This window comes from Lotus japonicus, chromosome 1 (assembly GCF_012489685.1).
Source record: "Lotus japonicus ecotype B-129 chromosome 1, LjGifu_v1.2".
Taxonomy (NCBI): domain Eukaryota; kingdom Viridiplantae; phylum Streptophyta; class Magnoliopsida; order Fabales; family Fabaceae; genus Lotus; species Lotus japonicus.
The window spans coordinates 536,672-559,951 of record NC_080041.1 but is presented as its reverse complement, the minus strand read 5'-3'; the positions used below and the strand labels follow the sequence as shown (position 1 = coordinate 559,951).

The following is a 23,280-nucleotide window of genomic DNA, read 5'->3' as shown; positions in this document are numbered from 1 at the left end:
TGCAACCTCGTCCTTACCGTTACTTGCCCTCACGTCATGAAAATAAGTTATTTCCTGGACCGTGGCCTCAGGAAGAAGGTGATCGAACATAGAAGTGTTCCATCCTCTCCCCTCATCATAGAAGTGAGCGAGAGTGAGGTCTTGTTCATGAAGCGGGACTTGGTGCAACGCTAGGTTGATCAGAATGTGGTCCGATAAAATCCAAGAGTCTTTCCAGAATCTAACAGTAGTCCCATCTTCCACCTGCCAATTACAACCAGCCACCACTTTGTCCCAAGTGCTGCGGATTCCCTTCCAAACAAGAGATTCCCTGTTGCAATGTTTAACCAGCGGGAGTATGTCGTTCCCACATCCATATTTCCCTCTCAGGGCACGAACCCACAAAGAGTTAGGTTGGTGGATTAAACCCCAGCCTATCTTCATTATTTGCGCTTCATTAAAGTCGGAAGTATGCCGGAAACCAAGTCCACCTTGGTTTTTAGGGCTGCAAATTACCTCCCAGCTAACTTGACTAACTCTGCGAGTTCCATTTTCAGATCCCCAAATAAACTTCCTTTGCATCTGATCATGTTTGTCACAGACACCTTTAGGGATCAACATAATTTGCATGCAATAAGAGGGGAGGGCAGCCACCACAGACAATGATACACTTTACCCGATTTTAAATGCCAGTAATATTAGTGATTATCAGATTTTTAAAACGGGGGATGCTATTTAAATTTAAATCAAACTCTAAAAACCAAGTTTACGGAGTATAAATTGCAAAAAAAAAAGTGTAGCTGAAATAATATTTTGGAACCTATTTTGAGTTTTAAGTTTTAACCTACTACTAAGTTCTAATTCTCGGTACCTTATAACAAAATGTGTAATAAACTTTAGATTTTAAAAACAATTAATCGTCTGTAATAAAAAAAAATTAATCGGAGACTTTTTTTTTTAAAAAAAGTTTATCCAGGTAAATGCATGAAGCCAAGAGACATTTGGAAAACAATAATAAGAAAAATTAGTAGCGAAGGTTTAATTAATTATACTCTGTGGGCAGTGACGGGATTACTAGTAGAAATTTGTTATCATCGTCGTCGGATGAAGTTTCTTTCTGTGTGCTTCTGCTTCTTACCACCCCACTCCGCCCCGCCCTAATTCCCAAGCAACCAGGTATTATCTTATCTTATTCATTCTTGTTTGTTATCATTTGAAATTAACTCAATCAAACTTATCTCATAACCTGCCTGCTCCGTTTTCTTGTTTTGTTTTGAATTCAAGATGACGTCGACTAGTACTACCGCCACCGCTGAATGTCCTTGTTTTAACCGCCAAACCCATAACTTATGCAACCACCGCCGCAAACCTTCTTCCCTCACTCTCCTTTATGCCCTGCGCCACCGGGAGAGGGATTCCCACCTTTCCACCACCCTTACCCTTCGCGCTAAACCCCTTTCCGTTCCTTGTTTTAGTTCTCCTCGCGTCGATGGACCTTTACATCAACAACACTCTCTGCTCACTGATGATTCTGACTCTGATAAGGATCACCCTACAGTCCCTACTCATACTCACGAGTAAGTAAGACTAAGCTCAATCAATTCACTCATGTATCTATCAGTTACTTACTAATATTACTATTTATTGCTCTTTCTTTCAAATTCTTGATAGTCAATTAGGAATCAATCCAAATCAAGAAAAAATTGATGTCAAACGTGAGCTTTTGATGCTGTCTTTGCCTGCACTTGCTGGACAAGCAATTGACCCCTTGGCACAATTGATGGAAACTGCTTACATTGGTCGGTTAGGTGAGTTCCGTTTGCCTCCTATCAATGATCAATCTCTCTTCCTTTATAATTGCCACCATCAACACACCGTCTCATATTTATTATTCATAGGTACACTGGAGTTGGCTTCTGCGGGTGTTTCCATCACCATCTTTAACATTGTTTCAAAGTTATTCAATATTCCCCTTTTAAGTGTTGCTACTTCTTTTGTTGCCGAGGACTTAGCAGCCAATCTTTCTGCTTCAGGTTAATTTTGTTCAACTTCTCCTACTATACTATACACAATTCACAATTCACATCACTATTATCTAATGACATTAATTTGCCGAGCAGATCATACTGCTTTACAAAATGATGGCAATGGAAAACCTCTGGAAAGAAAGCAGCTATCCTCTGTCTCTACTGCTTTGCTATTAGCACTGGGGCTTGGCATTTTTGAGTCCTTAGCTTTGTATCTGGGATCTGGAACGTTTCTTCATATCATTGGTGTATCAGCAGTATGTTATCTTCCCTTATCATTGACATCTCTATTTGTTCTCACACTGGATACTTTAAGTTGTGATGTCAATATTACTGATTACAAGTCTATAACATGTCTCTTGTACCCTCCTAAAGTATGCCAATTATAATCTCCTTTATGAATTAATTCTTTTCCACAGGCGAATCCAACACGTGTTCTTGCTCAAAAATTTCTCTCATTAAGAGCGGTTGGTGCTCCTGCAGTTGTGCTTTCTTTGGCTCTTCAGGGCATATTCCGTGGTTTTAAGGATACAAAAACCCCTGTTTTATGTCTAGGCAAGTGTTTTGTTTAATGTGTGTCTCTTTGATAATTTGCTTTTTAGAATGCTTGATATATTTTTGGGGTCTATCTTCTATGCACTTTGCCTTTCTTTTATCATCTTGAAAATTTTCAACATTTTCTTTTCCTTTTGAAGGCTCTTATTATACTCATGTTTCATGAATAAATTATGATTATTATTTAACGAGCTCTCATAATTCACTGAAAAATAAATTCCCCCTCATTTGAACATTTCGTGCTTTGGCAATAAATCACTGAAAAACTTGACATTTTTAAGCACTTTGAGTGCCTTTCTTATAGTCATGATTCTTGATTTCAGACTATATTTAATTTGAATTTTCTAACATGCGCACATAAATCACTGAAAATTTAATGATCCATATTGGCCATTTTGCCCAATCTTTCATATTGCTAGCATGTGGTTGTAACTTGTACGGAGTGCTAGCTAACACAAAAGCCTTTCTGTATCAGGGGTTACTCATATAGTCATATGTTATTGAAAAAGCTAGGGGTGGGGGGTGACTGTCAATTGTTTGTACGTGATAGAAAGCTTCCTATGACAAGATGAGGAAGACCAATTTGTTTAATCATAATAGAATACGTTTATACTGATCACTGAACTTCAATTTAAAAAATAATGCATTAAGTTTGCTCAATCACGTATTCAGAAAATTATGTGTACAGCTTGAGATGGACATTTTCTTGTTAATTTTTGTGGTTATAAATTATTTTCTTTGATCCTACATTTATCATCGGTGCATGCAAGTTTAGGGGAAAAAACAAAATGCTTGTGGTATGTGTGTTGAGTGGAAAACAGGGTGGTATTTATATTTTAATTGGTTCAAATACTTGTGACTTGATCTTGAAAAATGAAGAATAAATTTATATCTTGATGTCTTAAGTGTGCTTGTGCCTATAGTTTCTTTCAAAGAATGATTAAATTTTAAAATCATATTCATGATATTGTGAGTATCTGTGTTCTAACTTCTAATATATTTATGAAATTTCAGGCATTGGTAATCTTTCAGCTGTCTTTTTATTTCCCTTACTTATGTATTACTTTCAGTTGGGTGTAACTGGTGCAGCCATTTCCACCGTTCTCTCCCAGTATGTACTTTCCAAAACCATTATTTTCTTCCTTTATTTATTATCTTGATTTATAGTTAACACTAATTGTGATTAAATTTTCATACCTCAGATATATTGGTGCCTTGTTGATGATCTGGAATCTGAATAATCGAGCTGTGTTACTTCCTCCAAAGTTGGGAAGCCTGCAATTTGGCAGTTATATTAAGTCTGGTAAGCAGTTTTCTCTTTTTTGGTGCTTTCTGCTTTCTTCTTATTTTGGCTTTCCCCCTAAAATAATATTCTCTCCCTAAAAACGTAGGAAAAAAAGGAAGTAACAACTAGATGCTACATGAAATCTCAACAGCTCTTTCCATGCAAGCTCACTTCCATTTTTTCATGCTCTTGCTTGTAAATTTAAAGGCAATAGCATTAATAGAACAAATTGTGTTTGATGATTTTTTGTTTTTTTTACTAGCTTTTTACATTTATCACCTGATGAAACACAATACTGTTTTGCCAGCCTTTTGCAGTACATTCTTTTAACAGTTTCTATCTTGCATTTTCTATCACTTTTTCTTTTAACTGTAAACAATTATTAGTTCATGTAATTTTCTCTTTTCTCCTTTACTCTGCATATATTTAACTTTTTGTTAGTGTTAAAATATAATATAAAACCATTAAAGTGGCCCTTACCCAACAGCTTAAGCTTTTGGGATTAAGTGGTTATTTGACAGTTAGGTTAATATTGTTTCTGTTATGATATGTGGGCTGCTATAGGTGGTTTTCTTCTTGGAAGAACACTTGCTGTTCTTACAACCATGACATTGGGAACATCAATGGCTGCTCGTCATGGTCCAGTAGCTATGGCTGCACATCAGATATGTATGCAAGTCTGGTTGGCAGTTTCCCTTCTTACAGATGCATTGGCTGCATCTGGTCAGGTATTAAAACTACCCCTTATGTAAATCATGTTCATTTTCTTAACTTTCTTTCATTTTAATTTTTCCCACGCGTTGTGGTTTCTTAAATTTCTTTTGAACTTGTAATACTAGGGTGTTTAACTAGTTAAGCCAACAATAGACTGCCTAGAATGGAATATGTATAAATTTCTGTTGTCATTACTTTAATTGAAACAGGCTTTGTTCCACTTCTTGGGATAAGTTTCAGTTTGTTTGAGTACGGCACTTTATAATTCAAAATCTTAGTTTCCTTTAAGCTTGGCAAATTACTTGCGTTATTGCTGTTTTCTTGTTTGCATATGCCTTTTTTCCTTATACCGAAATGCTATTATTTATAGGCCCTTGTTGCAAGTTCTCTATCTAGACATGAATACAAAGCTGTGAAGGAACTTACTAATTTTGTATTAAAGGTGAGTATTCTTTTTTGTGCATTGAGTTTTGAGCATTTGGTGCTTCATTATGTGAACCTGATGATGTCTTTCCAGATTGGACTGCTGACAGGTATCTGCTTGACTGCAATTCTGGGTGTATCTTTTGGATCTTTAGCTGGCGTTTTTACCCAGGATCTTAAAGTCTTGCAGGTTGCCAGAACTGGAGTATTGGTATGTATGATATTGCTTGTTTTCTGCAGTGTTTCTTTGCTTTTGTTTCCATGTCTGGCTTAGATATTAGTTTACACTGTTATCTGTGATTGTTGCCAGTTTGTCAGTGCTTCTCAACCATTTAATGCGCTGGCTTATATTTTTGATGGTCTCCATTTTGGTGTTTCTGATTTCCGCTATGCTGCTTTTTCCATGGTAAGTTTGTTTGTCTAAATTTGGTACAATGTTCTTGTCCTGGTACATGTGTTTTTCACAAGGTTAATTTTTATGATATTGCTTCGTAGATGTTTGTGGGGGCAGTCTCCTCAGCATTTTTGGTATTTTCCCCTTCACGTTTTGGCCTTCACGGTGTATGGTTGGGCTTGAGTCTCTTCATGGCACTTCGTGTGGTAGCTGGTTCTGTTAGGTAAGATAACACATTAACGCTGCATGCTTGCATGTGTGTGTGCATTATGAAGAAATGTTTCATGTTGTTTATGTCTTGTCAAATACTCTATCCATTTTAGATGGCTACCTTAACTTTAATGCGCAACTATTTATCCATCTTAGATTTTGGAATATTTAGCCTATGATGGATATTGGGCTGACTACTCATTTGATCTGTTGGTATTTATGTGTCCAAATATGCATGATTAAGCATACTACACCAGTATAGTTTCTTTGTGGATTGTACAAACACCATGATTTCAATCCCATTTTGTTGACATGCTCATTCTGAAATTCTGTGTCTAATAGTGGGTATCATTTACATTGGTTGTTAAATCTCGAAGTGAAATTGGAAAGCATTTGACAGAGAAAAAGATAGTATTATCCTGTCTTTTTGGTAGATTTTCTGATACTAGAAAAACATGGCTTCGTTATTGCGCTGTCTGGCTGTACCTGTAAATTTTGGTTTTTATTTTTATTTTTGTAAGTTTGGTTGAGTCATTCATGCTTTTACATTTTCAGATTACTATCAAAGAATGGCCCTTGGTGGTTTCTTCACAGGGATTATCAAATTGCAGAGGTCAGTGTATATTTGTATAATTCCTAAACCGTGTGGGATTTTTGAATTACTAAAATGTAGTGTACATTATTCCTGGCATTTGTTTTTCTATCAACTTGTGAGTATCTTATTGTTATTCTTATCTTTTTGTACTTGGCTTTACTTATCTATTTGCCCGCTGTCGATCATTACCCTGAAAAGGTTGAGGAGAAAACATAATTTAGATTCTGAGGAAAAATAACCGTTACCCTGTAGGAGTAGCATTTGTTGAGGAGATGATATAAACTTGGATCGTTGGGTCATGTCATGTGAATCAAATGCAAGATAGTTCAATTAAAGGAGGTGAAGGAAGGAAGACCCTTGAAAACTTTTGGTGAAAACGTTAATAAAGGGCTTGCTCTAGATGGAGTTATGGAAATTTTGATTTTTGATAAATTTCAACGACATCATCTAATCTACGTAGATAACTCCACCTAATGAGATAAGACTTGGCCTGAGTATCATCATTGACCGTCAGTCAATTCTCTGATTTGGAATTTTAAAGATAAACTTTAGTTTGATCGGAAATGATATTGACTGTAAATTTGAACATAATGTGGATGTTGATTAGCCTTGTGTCCTGTTTGACAATGTCGCTAAAAAGAGCAAAGATATTATTATATGGCATAACATGGCAGTGTTCCCATTTATGAAGAGGTAATTTTTGCTTCTTGCTAGTGTACTATACTCCCTTTAACAAGACACTGAGAGAAACATTGCTAATTTATAAATTCTCTCTGATGATTATGATTAACATTATGTGATGAGCTTTTCATATTCTGCATATAAATTCATATCTACCTCAGACATTTGGTACCTTTTATCTTTTAACTCATGTTTGCAGATGGTTTCGTAAGTCTTTAGATGGAGAATATGGATGAGACCGCGGATGGAGCATTTTGAGGATGATTCTTTGCATCAGATGCAAAACTTAGATGTTAACTTAGAATTTTTGTAGAAAATATCAATTTGTAAGCCGTTGCATTGAAAGCAATAAATTCTGTCCATCCATTAGTGTAATCATGGGACAATTTCTATTAAAGGACTTTTTCCCCTGTAATTGTTACTCAATGTAAAGGAAAATAGTGCCAGTTTAAATTGTTTTTGAGCCCATTGCAGATTAGGTGCAGGCGTAGTTTAGTCAAATTGTGTAGAGGTATCAGCAGACCATCCTGGTTATTTAATCCTTGGCCTAAGTACTAATGCACCCTTTAAGAATTATGTTGCTTGTAACCACATTACTTGGTTGAATTATAGTAGATGATAAGAGGCCAATTTGCTGGATTGAAACATGAGCTGTCCAACTTTTCTAACGGTTTGATTTGCTGATTACACTGCACGGTTTTTTTACTTCACCAAACCTGAGTCCACCTTTTCAGTGTTTTCACATTTAAATTCCAATTCTATCATATACGGTACGTGAGGGGGTGTAATACATGAGATGTCTAATTGAGCTATATCCAGGTATACCCCATCGTTTTTGTGAATCTATAAATTTCGCCATTCTCTTCTAGGTCTAGAGCAGTGGAAGAGTTAGTTATTAGCTTTGAAGATATTTCATAGAAGAGAATGATATGAATATATGGAGTGACGTGAGGAAAAAACATGTGAGAGAAGAGAAATAAAAGACAAATGCTAACGTATAAAAACAAAATTCTTAACGACAAAATATTAGAGAGGAATTTATTACGTTGCAATTTTTATCATTATATTGAACCAAGGATTTTGTGGCCGATTAATTTTCCGTTGCAAAAAAACCAATGTTGGTAAATTCATTTCAAACAATATTTTTTTTGATAAATTGTTTTATTTTTTACATTATTTTTTTGTTTTAAAAAAAGAAGCCCCTAGTATTTGTTTTTGCTTTGGAACATCCACTTATGGAAAGATAAATTCCAATTTCCAACACACCAAAGGAGTTGGCTCCATTTACTTTAAAGTAAACCTAACTCACATAAAAACACCAATAGTCATTTGTACATTTAAAATAAAAAAGAGAGAAATGAAAGATTGCTTTGTGATTAAGCAAAACTAAAAGGCATGTATCATTTTAATACTATTATTTAATATTTTTCTCTTTTTAAACGTAAAGGTAAAATGGAAATATTTATTGTTTTATAAAATAAAATAAAAAAAGGAATTGAGTGCATTGATATCTATCTGTTTAGGCTTAATCCTCAAATTAGTCTCTGTCCTTGTCTCACCAGTCTGAACCAGGTCCCTGATCGGAAAAATTTGTGGAAAAGCTCATCTTCTTTGTAAATCGTTTGGAGCAAGTCCTCGCCGGAGTCCGGAGCTCCGGCGAGTGATGAAGTGTCACGCTGACTATATTAAATTTGCTTATGTGGATTTTAAAAATAAATAAAAAATAAATTACACATCAGAAAATTAAAAAAAAAACCCAAATTACCCCAAATTAATTAATTAAAATTAAACTTATTAAAAAAGCTACTTGATTACATATCTAAATTCAGCCAATTAACTTGACATCAGACCAAAAAATACCACAACAGAGGCAAAACCCCCAAATAAAGGAACCCTAAATCTCAATTCATCCAATTTCAAATAGCACAGAAACCACAAAGCTACGTTTAATCATAATTGCCATCATTCAAACATTGATTTGGAATTAAGAACAAAAACACAAACTCTTCCAAGTAGAACAAGAAACAATGGCTTGATGATGGTGATTTGGGGTTCACCCTTGCTGGATCTGGACAAAAAAGGTTTTCTTTGCTCATCCTTTTCCTTGTTCTTCATCTTGTTGGAACTTGGATGAACAATGGGAGAGAAAAGTTATTATCTTTCTCAGATTTGGGATGAGAACGTGAGCAAGTAGAAGAGACGTGATGGTTTTTTTTTTTTGGGTTTTTTTTTGGATTGGGTGAGAGAGGGATTAAGGAGGAAGATGAGGAAGAAGTTGAAGAACAAAGTGGGAATTGAGTTTCTGAGTTTTTGGGTTTCTAGGTAGGATGAGGTTGAAGGGGGGAGAAATCGATGGTGGGGTTCTGACTCAGAATCTCAACACCAACGCTTCCTGTGAAATACCCCAAGTTTCTGTGTCACCACAAGAACCAAAAAATAGTGCAGAGAAAGCAGAGCACCAAAACACGAACATGGTAAGTAAAGGTGAAGGAAGATGACACTGCTTTTGAGTTAGCACAGTAAAAATATTTGAGCTTTGTAATTTGTTCATGCATGAGATGAAAAATGAAATCCTTGTAGAAAAAGGGTAGTTTGAATAGTTGAAATTTGAAGTGAGTTACCTGGTACAGAACTTCTGGGCTTTGAGTTTGAAGATGGATGAAATATTGATGAAGATTAATAAGGTTAGGTTTAATTAACTAATTTGGGGTAATTTAGGTTACTAATTTAATTTAATTTTCTGATTTTTAATTTATTTTTAATTTTTAATTTATATTTAATTTATTTTAAAAATCAACATAAGCAAATTTAATACATTCAGCGTGACACTTCATCCCTCGCCGGAGCTCCGGACTCCGGCGAGGACTTGCTCCAAACGATTTATAAAGAAAAGGAGCTTTTCCACAAATTTTTCTGATCAGGGACCTGGTTCAGACGGCGAGACAAAAACAAGGACTAATTTGAGGATTAAGCCATCTGTTTATTACAGAATAGAGATAGTAGTGAAAATCAAATCAAATGAAACAATGTGTGTGGTAACGAAGAACAGATACTGGGTTCTGAGGCATGGCAAGAGTATTCCCAACGAGCGAGGACTCATTGTTTCCTCCATGGTTAGGTTTCGTTTTATTTCGTTTCTTGTTTTATGCAAACCAATCTTATCATTTGTGATTATTAATTGGTTAAATAAATGGATTGAAATCACAGGAAAATGGCATACGCCCTGAATTCCAATTGGCCACCGACGGTGTTAGTCAAGCACAACTCGCTGCCAAATTATTCCACAAGGTATGTATGTTGTATATTTATTTATGAATTGCAGAAAAATCAAAGTAAAACTGAAGTGAACCAAAGACCATGAGATTTGATGTTGAAAATGGATCATGCAATCACTCAACCTAAGAACTCCACTCCCATGTCCCAAATTTCAATTAATTATACCACATCATCTTCTCTATATGCAATGCATTATAGAATACCAACTAGTCTTAAGGCTTAACTAACAGTACGTGTTCTGGACAGGAACTAGAGGCTAATGATGTACCACTTGCTAATGTACGCATTTGCTACTCCCCATTTTCAAGAACCACCCACACAGCAAAGATTGTTGCAACTGTCTTGAATCTTCCTTTTGAAGGCCCCCAATGTAAGGTCAGTGAGAGCCTTTCAAATTCAACCAACCAATTTGTTACTTTGGTTGCCATTTGCCCTGTATAATGCAGCACGAGAAATACCCCAAACCTCTCTGCTCATCCTTAACTACCACTTCACCACTTGCTTATTCATGTGCTTTTGCCCTCAAAGTTCATGATTTTTTATTGATGAATATCATGTATCTTTTTTCCTGTTAGGTCATCGAAGATCTTCGAGAACGCTTCTTTGGTCCTTCTTTTGAACTTCTGTCGCATGATAAAGTAAGTGATGGTCAATGAAACTTTGTCCATCCGTGTTGCACTTCACCATTTAATTCTTTGCATTATATGTGGTTGTAGAAGAAATATTGTGACTATTTCAAGGCCATTCGGCGTCACTATTTAGATATTGTGTGCATTAGATATGCTAAAACCTTTTCTGTAACATTGATTTTCTCTTTTCATTCATCAACAGTATGAGCAAATTTGGGAACTAGATGAAAAAGATCCACTTGTTGGGCCAGAAGGAGGGGAAAGTGTTAAGGATGTTGCCTGTAGACTTGCAAGAGCAATGGCTGTTATGGAATCGGAATTTGAAGGGTAGTGATTTTTGTCTTAAATATCATTTAAAATCTTGTAGCGTTATTGTTTCTTCTAGCACAAATCTGTGAAGCAAATCTATTATGGGTTTGTAGCTAGTGCAAACTGCCACAAGGGAGACTTCGATAAATGCATTCAAAATTTAGAAAAAGTTTTTTTTTTGATTCTGACTTGTCTATGAAGCAGGTATTTGATCTAAGGTTACAAAATATCATTCAACATCGAAATGTTCTTATTTCTTAAAGCATGTTTGGGTCTTTTTGTTCATATTCTATCAACTAAATCAATTCTGTTCCACATTCTGCAGATGTGCAGTTTTGGTTGTTAGCCATGGGGATACCCTACAAATCTTGCAAACAATTCTGCATGCAGCTAATCAACACAAGGAACCCGCTTATGATGACTTAGCATCAATACTAAATGCAGTTCAGGTGGCACCAGTCTTGTCACAACACCGCAAATATGCTTTGCTTACCGGAGAGCTTAGGGGAGTCCTTTGAGATTTTGACTATTTGAGGCCTAGCAGAAAGGCAACTGTTTTTTGTTGGAATTGGATCCCCTATTGTTGCTAAACTATTAAACCGGGTTAATTGTTAAATTAGTCCCTGATTTTGTAAGCGAGTTTGGTTTTAGTCTCTCGGCAAGAAAATGACATTTAGTGGCAATAATTTATGAATTACTGGCTGTTTTTTACCGCCACTAAACGTCACTTTTCTGCAAATGACTAAAATCAAACTTTCTTACAAAATCAGAGACTAATTTGATCATTAACCCTATTAAAGCAACATGTGTGCATGTCTAAGATTTTGAGCAGGCCTCGTACAAAAAATCACGTGAGAGAACTTTCTGATTACATTTGAACATACTAAACAGCCTGCAAATTTTTTGGAATGGGGATGTAAATCCATTTTGGTTGCTCCCGTTCAATTTATCGGTTTATTATCATATCCAAAACTTCAAAAGTAATTTTCTTATGGAGATAATGATCCTCTTTCTGTGGAAAAATTGCAGTTTGACAATGATTATATGTTGGATCTTTTTTTGGTGGTTTAGAGTATTATTTTACCTGATAGAGGAGAGACTAAACTCAGTTTTGAATTCATGCATTGAACAATATCACACTCTTAAGAGATCTAACGTTTTTTTTACTTGGACATATATTGGATTTAGTATGAAAAAGAAGGCTCCATTTATGTTCCAATCTGAATTGTAGTTTTAGTAACTTTAATCTCCAAAAGAATTACTTTATTTCCTATTTTCTGCTTATATTGGCTAGGAACTACTCAACACATACAGTAATGATTACTAGTAACAATAGAAGTATAACTTATAGCAACTTGCCATTTAATAGAAGTATTCTAACTTTTCACCACTTAACACAACCTGATATATCAACTTAACAGAGGTATTGTCTCTTTGATAAATAGCTTAGTGAGAGTGATTTTTTTTTTCAAAGGTGCATATTAACATTCAAAGATTGTCTTACGACATTTACATGCAATGCACAATCAGATAAGAAATTAAGCTCACAGCATGTTCACTCATGCTGATCTAAGAAACCAGACAAACTAAGAAAAATCATACAGGGTCTAAACTCCTAAGAACACCAGCACAACTTGACTTTCCGAGCAGTAGTTAATCTTCAATTATAAATAACCGCTCCAATTAGCAAATCATCCGACTCTGCCGGAGTTGCGCAAGGCCTTCAAAGAAGCGTACATCAAAGCTTCAATGACAGTACCAAGAGGAGTCCAGAAAGCACTGGCACTATGGAAGATTGGGAGGTTGTAGATCTAGCCAGTAGCAGAACAAGACAGAGGGGGAGGGGATGGTGGCAGATGCGGAGAGGAAATAGTTGAGGCACAGCGACAGAGGTGGCACGACGGGCGCATCAAAGCTTAGTGAGAGAGATAAAGATGTTTCCAAATAATTGGGTTTGAATGGCACCCTCCAAAAACTAACCCAGCCCAGCCCCAATCCCCTCCCCCTAGACAAAAAATAATAAATAAATTAGACAAGCCTGCCTGTTACTAACTTTATTTATTTAATTTTTTTTTTTGTCAATTACTACTAGTCTACTACTACTACTACTACTAACTTTATTAAAGTTCACAAATTTTAACAATGCCAGCCACACCCATGATCACCAAGCTGCCACCATCGCACCTTTCTCACTCCTTCCATGGCTCCATCACAGCTTAGTGATCTTTTTTTTTGGTCGCTACAGCTTAGTGATCATGGCCTGCCAACTTGACAAACATTGGTTGTATAGTCGTATTGGGCTGACCAGAGTGATGGTGGACCATATAGTGGTTTGGGCCGATCACAACAAGTTATTAGCTAGTTACTATAAATCAATTATTTCCTTTTCTGAAATGTCATGTGTTCATCACTTCAGCTAATCACTTTGTATTTATTTCTTAGCAAATTATGGGCACCTAAAAGCCTGAAAGTTTCCTTAACTCTACTATAAAAATATAATTAATTTTTTTCTTTCTTTTGAGCGTTGAAAATCATATTTTTTTTTTTGCTACATCGGAAAATTAACAATTAAACGAAAAAACTAAGGAAGAGCCAAACGATCCCTCAAGACAAGGATCTCTAAGTCCGACGGCGGGGTATCTAGGATACACAGCACCATGGATGAAGTGAATGCCCCTCTCCTGGCTAGCTAATCCGCTGGTTGATTGCAGTCCCGACTAATATCAGAAATAGATACCTTCCACTGTCTACTGATAAGTTCTCAGATGTGGCTAAGAATGGGGGAGAATCTGTGGTTGTCTTCATCCTCCAGCGTCCGAACCAGTTCGCTGCAATCCACACTGCAATATACCTCCCTGAATCCGCGATCCCACACTAGCTGCAAGCCAAGTTTCAACGCCCTTGCTTCCGATAGCAGAACACTGCCACCCGCAAGATAACTGTGAAAACCGCAGACCCACTGCCCTTGATGATCACGAACTAGTCCACCAGAACGCATAAACCTGCCAGCGTGATTAAAGCTTCCGTCGACACAGAGGCTAATCGATCCTTCCAGTGGTGGCAGCCACTTTCTCAGCATCCAATTTCCATCATCATCGTTCATCCCCTTCTTGATTTCATCGTGATCCTGGCACACCGGTTGAAAATCATATTATTTCTATAAAAATCATATAACACTCGTTTTCATTTCCCCAAAAATTTGTAGCCGTCCATGTTGGAGTAAATAAATAGGAGCTGTCATTGTATAAAAATTAGAATCGAGAGTGACGGCAAGGTTACATTCTTAAATGAAGGGAAATCAAATCAGCTTTTAAGGATCTGGGTATGTAAAAAAAGTGCCGCAAGTTTGGACCGGCAACAAATAGCTGTGCGACAAAGTGCCCTCGTGTTTCTCCCGTTTTTAGCACCAGAAAAATTGTTATTTTAGCCCCTTTCTAATTTTTTTAAGAAATTTGTTGTTATAGAAAACTAATGTTTATGTTCCTATAGGATAGTTTAAGTGGTAGGAGCTAGGGGGACATATATGGGTTGGGTGGGAGAGGTTTAGGTATCAATTTTTTGCGGGAACAATTTATCTTTCCGATGTACAAAAAAAGAAAACTAATGTTTATAACAACTTTTATGTATCAACTACATTCTTTTCTATTCAAAGATAAAATTTTCATTAAAAAAAAATTATAAAATTTAATAGTTGCACATAAATGTACTGTTAATAATTAATATTGTATTTTAAAACTGATTGCCGTGAAAATCATCTCTATCCAATTTATTGAATACCGCACAACAATTTAAGGAAAATCAAATGTATCATTAATATGCAATTCACTTATACTTGGCTAAAAATCAAATACGAGTTTTATAATGTCTCCCGTAGGTAAATGAATCAATAGATGTCTACTTATTTAATAGTATTATGTATGAGCTCAAAATGGTTAGTCTTATAACTGCAAGCATGAATATGTCATTAATTAAAAAACTGAACCAAATCAACCAAGGAAGGATACGAAACTCGTGAGTGAATAGAGTACTTTCAAATCTATATAGCCAGACAATTCCTTGTTCAGATCAAAGTTTGAGTATCAGATTTGATAATATAAATCTGATTCAGATGTATTTAATTGTTCTTTATTAGTCTACCTGCCAAGTTTATGTCCCTTATAATATAATTTATTATTTAAATAAAGAGGAAAAGTAATAAAAATATTTAAATAAAGAAAAATGAAAATAAATTAAATCTAGGACGTAGGCCAAGTTTTCGTCTTACTACTAATAAAATAGAAAGAACTCTTCAAAATATATAAATATAAAAGAAGAGAATCTCTATTGCATATGTAATATAGATTCATTAATATCGCCGCGGGTCCCCATTAAAGATTCAATAGTTTATGGGAAGTTTATAGAAATTTATACATGTGTGATAAGGTGGGTTGATATTTAAGAGAAAATGGTGTACTAGATTTAAAATTGGTCCAATCTATAGAGCATGTAATAAGATTTCTTTTTTTTACAAAACTAAATTCTGATTATCCTTTCAATTTATAAACAACCACATTCAGAACAAGAATCTAATCAATAAGAAATCATAAATAATACTCAATTTTAAACTAATCAACTGACATGATGATAACTCGTAAATCTTAGGGTAAACAAGCAGTCTAGCTCTCCAACTTTTGTCGTTGCCGCTGCCATAGTGGGAACCACCACCTTCATCTCCATAGCCACAGTCTTTGCCTCCACCGTAGCTGCCGCCGCCTCCTCCTCCATATCCATGGCCACTGCCACCGCCATATCCACCTTCATGACAACCGATGTCGCCTCCGTATCCAATGTTATTACAATTAACATTTATTACATGTTACTTATAATATGTTTCTTATGAGATAAGTGTCTTTTCAGAAAATCATTTTCACCAACAACAATGTTTTTTTTATGAACAATAGACAAAGTCTTACATTAAAACAATTACTAAAACAATGTCATCCATATATGTCACTAAACTAAGATCAATGGATGAAAGGGTTGTCTAGCATACACCATATGATGTCAAAATTGCTATCGAATTGTTGTGAATTAGTGACACGTATAGAAAATTCGCAGCTATTTGAAAGTTAATTTTCAGTCAACTATTTTTAAAATTACAAGTCATATGATCACCTAGTTACAAATTTCATGCATGGTTGTTAGTTACAAACGGTGTATCAGTAAACCACCCAAACATATGTGGTGGTTGCTAGACAATTAACTATAGATAAAATGTGTTCACTGATCTATCATTTAATTTATTATCGCCATGAAGTGTGAGGAAATTAATTTTTATCACTTTTAATTAGCATCTCAAGTTCTGAGTTCAGAGCATGCTGCAGGTGCCTTGGATGTACTCTGTAAAAACTCTAACATTCATATCCACAATATCTCATGTAGAGTAATGATGTTGCAATAATGATATATACACACTTCATTTTCTAAACATTCAATTTTCACCTTTTTTATTTTTATCTCTCTCCTCTTATCATCTATCACATCTCATACTTTCTCTCTTTTACTTTTTCTTTTCTTCATATCTCTCTCTTCATTCCACCTCTCTCTACCTCAAAGGGAGGTGTGAATGAAACATTCAATAATGTTGTTTTCACACCCTCTTTGGAGTAGAAAGAGGTGGAAAGATGAGAGAGATTGAAAGAAAAGAAAAAGTAAAGAAGAGAAAGTATAAGATATGATAGATGATCATAAGAGAAAAATAAAAATAAATTATGAAAATAAGGTGTATGAATGAAGTGTGAATTACATATCATTATTGCATGTGGAGTATACAACTAATATGGGGTAAAAATATACTCCCTCCGCTCCAGAAAAATCGTTGTTTTAGGCACTGATGACCCGGATTTATATGATGTTTTTAGGGTTTTTACTTGTAGGTTTTGAGTCTTTTTCTTGTGTCTCATGTAGTGTTTCATGCATTCTCATGCATTTTTACTTTTATTTGTGCATTTGCATTAGTTTAGTAATTTTGTAGTTTTATAAGGGCTTTAGTTGCATTTGATTAGAGTTTAAGAGTTATAGGCAATTTCCACTTGTTTTAGAGCCTTTGTGCAAAACTAACCTCTGAATTTCTAGATATTTTCCTAGCTTTGTCATCAAGTTTTCAGGTTGTAACAGCTGAAGGTGGAGTGTCTAGAGGTTTGGAGAATTGAAGGGAGGCTTAAAGAGGAGTAAAGAGGAGTTAAAATGAAGATCAAAAGGTTTTCCAGCGAGTCAGAGCGCCTAGGCGTGCTCCATTGGCGCCTAGGCGCCAATTGCTTTTTCCAGGGTTCTGGAATTGGCGCCTAGGCGTGCTTAATTGGCGCCTAGGCGCCAATTACCTCCAGGGGCCATATTTTCAGCATGGAATTGGCGCTCAGGCGCTTTGAATTGGCACCTGAGCGCCCGGAACAGCCCAAACTCGTGATTTTTGCCTATAAATAGGATTTTAGTCATTTTCTTTTGTAACTTTTGATACCCATTCCATTTTTACATAAGTTTAGAAGGAGAGAAACATCTAGGAGAGTGAGAGAAGGCTTCCAAGCTTGTAATTCAGGTTCTTAGCCAAGCATGGCTCTTCTTGGCTAATCTCTCTTCTTTTACTTTGGTTTTCTTGTAAGGCTTTTTCCTTTTAAGTTATAATCTTAAGTTCTTTCCCACATGTTCTTCTTCTTTCCTTGAATCCCATATCTATGCTTTATGTTTCAAGTTAGAACATGTGCTAGCTTTATACTTTTCTATAATTAGAACGGAAGTTTGATATAGATTAGGGAACTGATTTGGGATTGCCCCTTCAATCTTGGCTACTAGGAATAGAGGAAGGGTTGTGGTTTGTTGGCCTGAACTTTATAATCTTTATGCTTCAAACAAATGTTTAAGTACACAAGGAATTGGGCTTATCTTTTGGTTTGAAAGAATTATCTATGTGAGACATCGATAGGTAGTTGCTTAGGCTATAACATCAAGGAGAGATTCATGAGAACATGTGCTTAGAATGATGTGCTTGAATCGATTAGTTGAGCAAGAACCCAAAGTAAATCACTCTTTCTTTTCATTTTCTGTTTCATTTCTGAATTTATATTTTCTTTTTCCTTATTACTACTTCGACATATGTTTGCCTCAATAAAATAAACCTTCAAACTCGAGGCTTAAACCGAATCTATTCACTCACAATCCCTGTGGTTCGATATTTAAAACCCGGAGGTATTCGTACACTTGCGAATTGACAAACAGGCACTCTCCTATTTTTATCAAAAAGTTTGTTGTTTTGGAAAATTAATGTATTTGTTTCTAATTTTTTTTCCATTTATACTTTTATTTAATAAATTTTCTATTACTTATCACATTTCATATTAGGTAACTACAATTCTTCTCTATCAACTACATTATTTTTTATCCAAGGTAGACTTTACAGTTGCACATGTTACTAATAAAATTAAATAAGGGTGTTTTAGTAACATTGTAATATAAATAATTTTTATCTTACTTTTTATGTCACAACTTTAAATAACAATTTTTTTCTGTAGCGGAAGAAGTATATTTTACATTTTATTATTATTTCATGTAATGGTCAGAGACCAATTCTACAATTATTGCTGAAACAAAAGACTAGTCAATTATTATTTTAAAAAATGAAAAGAAAAAAACAATTGTTGCTAACATCCCTATAAGATATGGAAATCCAAAACATAGCTAGCAAACTGTATCTATGATTAAATGTGAGAATCTAATACATTACGATTGTCTATCTCATAACCATGCATACTTATCTTACTTAAGCAGATCTCGTTAACATTGATCGCCGGCATACTAAACTTTAGTTTAATTTGTTTCCTGTTGATCAGACATGTTGTGTTGCTGTCAAAGGTAATTTTACTAATTAATTAAACAATAAACTATAATTATGTGCTATGTCAAATCTATAGTTTCGTGTGCCTAATCTAGATTGCAATATGAGGGAATTTGGAACTCGAGGAGTAACGAGTAGAGGAGGAGATCCCAGCCTCCAAGGGGACCTTACAAGCACCTTCCAGCTGGTCCACAATTCAAACACATACCCTTATTTTAATTTTCTTGCTTTGCCACATGCACTTGTGGAACAAAAATTTCAATAAAATCATTTGCAGATTAGATTGGATTGGTTGATCATCCAATTTGATTTTAAAAGTAAAACCATAATTTATTTGAATGCGTATCATTTTAGATCGAATCAAATTTTTATTTGTTTTACATCAATTAAAACGGTATATGAATTAGGTTTTAAGGCCCTTTAACCCGAGTAAAAAATCTTGTTGTATTTCGTATTAAAGTGAACATTCTATTACAACAAATCGTTTCTCCTTTTATAGAAGTGTCGAACTCTAAATATATAAATTGGACTTTAGTACAAAATAACTCATACAAATATAACTTACCTAAAATTAAAGAGGATGAGGGTCACCTAAAACTCTCAATTATACATGAATTGTCAAATTAAGGAGCGGTGAATACACAAAGGCAAGGCGAGATCCCCCAGTTAAGAAAGAAGTCACCTCAGAAGGAGGTCGATTGTGACTAATGACCCACCAAATATAGAAGTCACAAGGCAGGTAATAGTGTTGCTTGCAAGATATATAATAGAGTCGCTTGCCAAGTAGGGGAGTCGCCAAAGAGTGGTTAAGTCACCCTGACCAATCCATAAGAGCATGAATGCGAAGTGTATCTTAAATGATATAATTAATATAATAACTTCATATTCTTATCATTTTTAATCAAAGTTTAGATTTTTTATTGTAATATGTTAAAAATTATATATTTATTATTTTACATAGATTTCAAGATGTTGACCTATATAATGATTTAAACATACAAGTCAACTTATAAATGAACTTATGATCAATTTAAGCAATTTATACTATGAAGTAGAATTTTGAATAAGTTTTCACGCCTTAAAAAATCCAACAAAACTCGGCCATTTCCGTCCCTATATGCTAACTTGTAGTGTTGTTGACCTGTATATATTAGTAATAGATAAACTTGATTTTGTGTTTTAGCCGGTTAGTTTATACACTTAGTTGGCCTATTTGCGCACATAGGTTTGTTTCCCTACTCAAATTTCTTATTATGGAACATATCATTAAATAGACTATCATGTAAGATCATATCTTCAAGAATATCAGGTCATGTCTGAAAAAACTTATGTGTTAAGAGTAAGTCTCAAATCTTGAATTTTCAAGTAGGCCAATTTTTATTTTTATTTTTTTTGAACAGAAGTAGGCCAAATTTATTTACACAAAGTTAGCCTTAGTCAATTTTCACCCTTAATCCTAATTCGTAAGAATAGTTTTAATTCATAAGAAGGTGTGGTAGGCAAAATCAACTTTGGGCTAACATCGTGTCACTTTATTTGGATGAATTTCCTAAATGGGAGGGATATTCCGATTATCTTTTTAATTTAATAATCATGCAGCTTCTGTTGTTCAAAAAATACAATTTTACGTTACTTAAATGTAGCATCAATTAAACCCATTCCACTGGCTCGTTTGGTGTTCAGGATATGATAAGAGTAGAATATGATAAATGATTGGATAATGACATAATATAATAAGAGCATGATATATTCTTATCCTATCCTGCGTTTGAGGTGGACATGGTATTAATAGGATATGATAGAAACAATGAAAAATGTATCGAATTTTCCTTTGAAATAAAAACTTCATAATATTCATAAACGGATATCCTATCATGTCAGGATAATTTATATCATAACTCTCTCCTTATGATAACTTTTACATATGATGGACATGATATGATAAGAGACATGATTGTTACCTATCCTGCTGACGCAACAAACAACATATTACAGCAGGATGTGATTACTGCTATCTTATCATGTCTGCTTATCATGTCCACCAAACGGGCCCTACATGTCATACAAGCCAACCCTAAGTTATTTTATGATTTGACTATATAGAAAACTCATACCATTTGGTTCAATTGTTGCGTCGGTTTGACCGACGTTAATTTGAATGAAAATTATCTCATGGGTTGACATTTTGCAAACTCGAACTAATTACTAATACGGCTCTTACCTAATTAACAAGTTACTTCAATCTTTAACATCCTTATCAATTTGAATCACTTTCTTAAACTCATATTCATAGTAGAAGATGTTAGTTATAAGGTGCAAACTTTATCATGAAGGGCCTATATATTATATTATATAATGCGTGCATACTGCTTACCAATCTCATATAAAATAAAATTCTCTGTTTTGATTCTCTATCTTATTACGTGAGGATCTTTCGTTAGTGAGACAACCCCGATCTTCTATTCCTTATTAATTGCTTGAACTGCAACATAAATAGACCTACTTCGGGAATTAAGTCCCACAAAGGGAAGGAGTGATTAAATAACGAAAAAAATAATTAAGTGGGTTTCAGTTGTTAATCTGACTGGGTTCTAACGTCAGTAAAAATAAATGATTGGTTAATTGTCAAATCATTGAAAGGTGCATGTGGAAGGGTCAACCTCTAAAAGGATATATCATCATAAAAAGCATAAAATAGTAAGTGGACCATGATTTGGACACCCAATACTTTATTTCGACACAGTTAATCAGCAATTCGCCGCTTATAATTTCAACATCGAATGACTTCATAGGGGAAGAGATTCTATTCTATCAACAAATTAAATAAATTGTTTAATAGAAAACACAAAAGCTATTATATATTTCCACTACAATAATTAATAAAAAGCAATTATAAATTAGGATCAACTTTTTTATTCTCAATGTACTCCTACACCCGACCGACAGTTATGAGATTAATTTTTTGAATTTCTAAAATTATATTAAGTGATATAAAAATTTCATCTAACAATATTTTTCCATACGCACAACAAAAAATCGAACTGTGAATAAATTTGGATTGATCCGCTATCAATGTAACTCATTGAATGATGTTTGTTACATCTGAAAGTAAATTCCAATTTTAAATACTTCATTCGTTCCTGATTTTTTGTTATTTAAGGTTATGCACATTGTTTAAGAGTGCAATTATTAATATATTTGTTGACATAAACACCTTTATTGAATGTTGAGTTAGAGTGAAGAGGGAGAATAATAGTTATTAGTTAAGAAACTTATTATAATTTTAATTTGTGAATAATAGGTCGTAGTGAAAAATATAATATTAAATGAGAATATACATATGATAAATTGACCGAAAAATACATTCACAGTTTAAATCAATGCGACATGAAACAATTAAATGAGAATGAAACAATTAAATGAGACTCTAAATGGCAGTACACCTTTTGTCAATTTGTTATTTCAATAAGTGAAAATCCAAGAATGGTGGCCCATGGGAGTCTATTTTAAATGTGAAAGAGTAAATTGTTCATGTAGAAGAAACACAACCTCTCTCTTTTGGCGGTCAAGTTACTTAATCACAAATTACTTAATCAACTTAGTATCGTATTTATGTTAGGTACCCTTATACCCTTTTTATTGAAAATTATTGGCTCATCAAAAAATAGTCTTGAAATGGATTAATATGTGATTATTATATTATATAGTTGGAGAATATATTATATACCTTGCCGTGCACCAAAACATTAGCATGCTTTTCTTAACAAAAAGAAAACCAAATTGTTGAAGATGATAGACTGCGACACGACTCATAATCGTGGCTGACAATAGGAGATCAACATGTATGGCAATAATCATATATTAAATTACTAAATGTATTAGCGATAACCATTATTTAATATTCTTTTTTTTATAAGCCATTATTTAATATTCTAATGTTATTAGCTTGTAGATATTTGATTATCGTGATGCCACATTGCCGGCCACAGTTTTTTTTTAGGGGCCCGGCCATAGTTTTTTGGGGGGTTTTTACGTTTTTTTTCTTCTTTCAATTAATCAAATGTTAATTTTTTTTTTTTTTACATGGAGGGGCATGGTTCCAAAAGCGAAAAGGCGCTAGACTACAAGAGCATGGAGGGAGGCTATTGCCTCATTCATGTCCTTTACAAGAAGGCTACGACACTCCGTTAATGAGAAGTGCAATACCTGAGTTCTAAAACTAAATACATGGGCTGATTTAGCTAGACAATCCGCTACCAAGTTTGCCTCTCGAGGCACATACTGAAACTGGATCTCCATCTGCGGTGGCAACTGCCGGCGAATAGCCCTCACAACT

General features: G+C 34.6%; 2 protein-coding genes across 5 annotated transcripts; both read left to right on the top strand.

Annotated features, from left to right (window-relative positions):
- Nucleotides 1–995: 995 nt before the first annotated feature.
- LOC130732837 (protein DETOXIFICATION 45, chloroplastic) lies at nucleotides 996–7,317 on the top strand. Of its 3 annotated transcripts, none has more exons than XM_057584828.1 (15): nucleotides 996–1,155; nucleotides 1,264–1,556; nucleotides 1,651–1,787; nucleotides 1,878–2,012; nucleotides 2,100–2,263; nucleotides 2,426–2,561; nucleotides 3,576–3,672; nucleotides 3,764–3,864; nucleotides 4,411–4,574; nucleotides 4,931–5,002; nucleotides 5,078–5,194; nucleotides 5,294–5,389; nucleotides 5,479–5,600; nucleotides 6,143–6,200; nucleotides 6,435–7,317. In XM_057584828.1, the coding sequence occupies exons 2-15, from the start codon at nucleotides 1,264–1,266 to the stop codon at nucleotides 6,438–6,440; spliced, it is 1,698 nt and encodes a 565-aa protein (XP_057440811.1). In that variant the 5' UTR covers nucleotides 996–1,155; the 3' UTR covers nucleotides 6,441–7,317. The 3 variants fall into 3 exon arrangements, with proteins under 3 accessions (XP_057440811.1, XP_057440809.1, XP_057440810.1); XM_057584827.1 differs by having other exon boundaries at nucleotides 997–1,155; nucleotides 7,063–7,317; XM_057584826.1 differs by having other exon boundaries at nucleotides 6,143–7,317.
- A 1,479-nt stretch (nucleotides 7,318–8,796) lies between these two features.
- Nucleotides 8,797–12,100, top strand: LOC130732835 (uncharacterized). 2 transcript variants are annotated; one of them, XM_057584824.1, is made up of 7 exons: nucleotides 8,797–9,337; nucleotides 9,785–9,976; nucleotides 10,071–10,151; nucleotides 10,386–10,514; nucleotides 10,715–10,777; nucleotides 10,971–11,095; nucleotides 11,403–12,100. In XM_057584824.1, the coding sequence occupies exons 1-7, from the start codon at nucleotides 9,191–9,193 to the stop codon at nucleotides 11,593–11,595; spliced, it is 930 nt and encodes a 309-aa protein (XP_057440807.1). In that variant the 5' UTR covers nucleotides 8,797–9,190; the 3' UTR covers nucleotides 11,596–12,100. The 2 variants fall into 2 exon arrangements, with proteins under 2 accessions (XP_057440807.1, XP_057440808.1); XM_057584825.1 differs by having other exon boundaries at nucleotides 9,195–9,547.
- The last annotated feature ends 11,180 nt before the right edge of the window (nucleotides 12,101–23,280 follow it).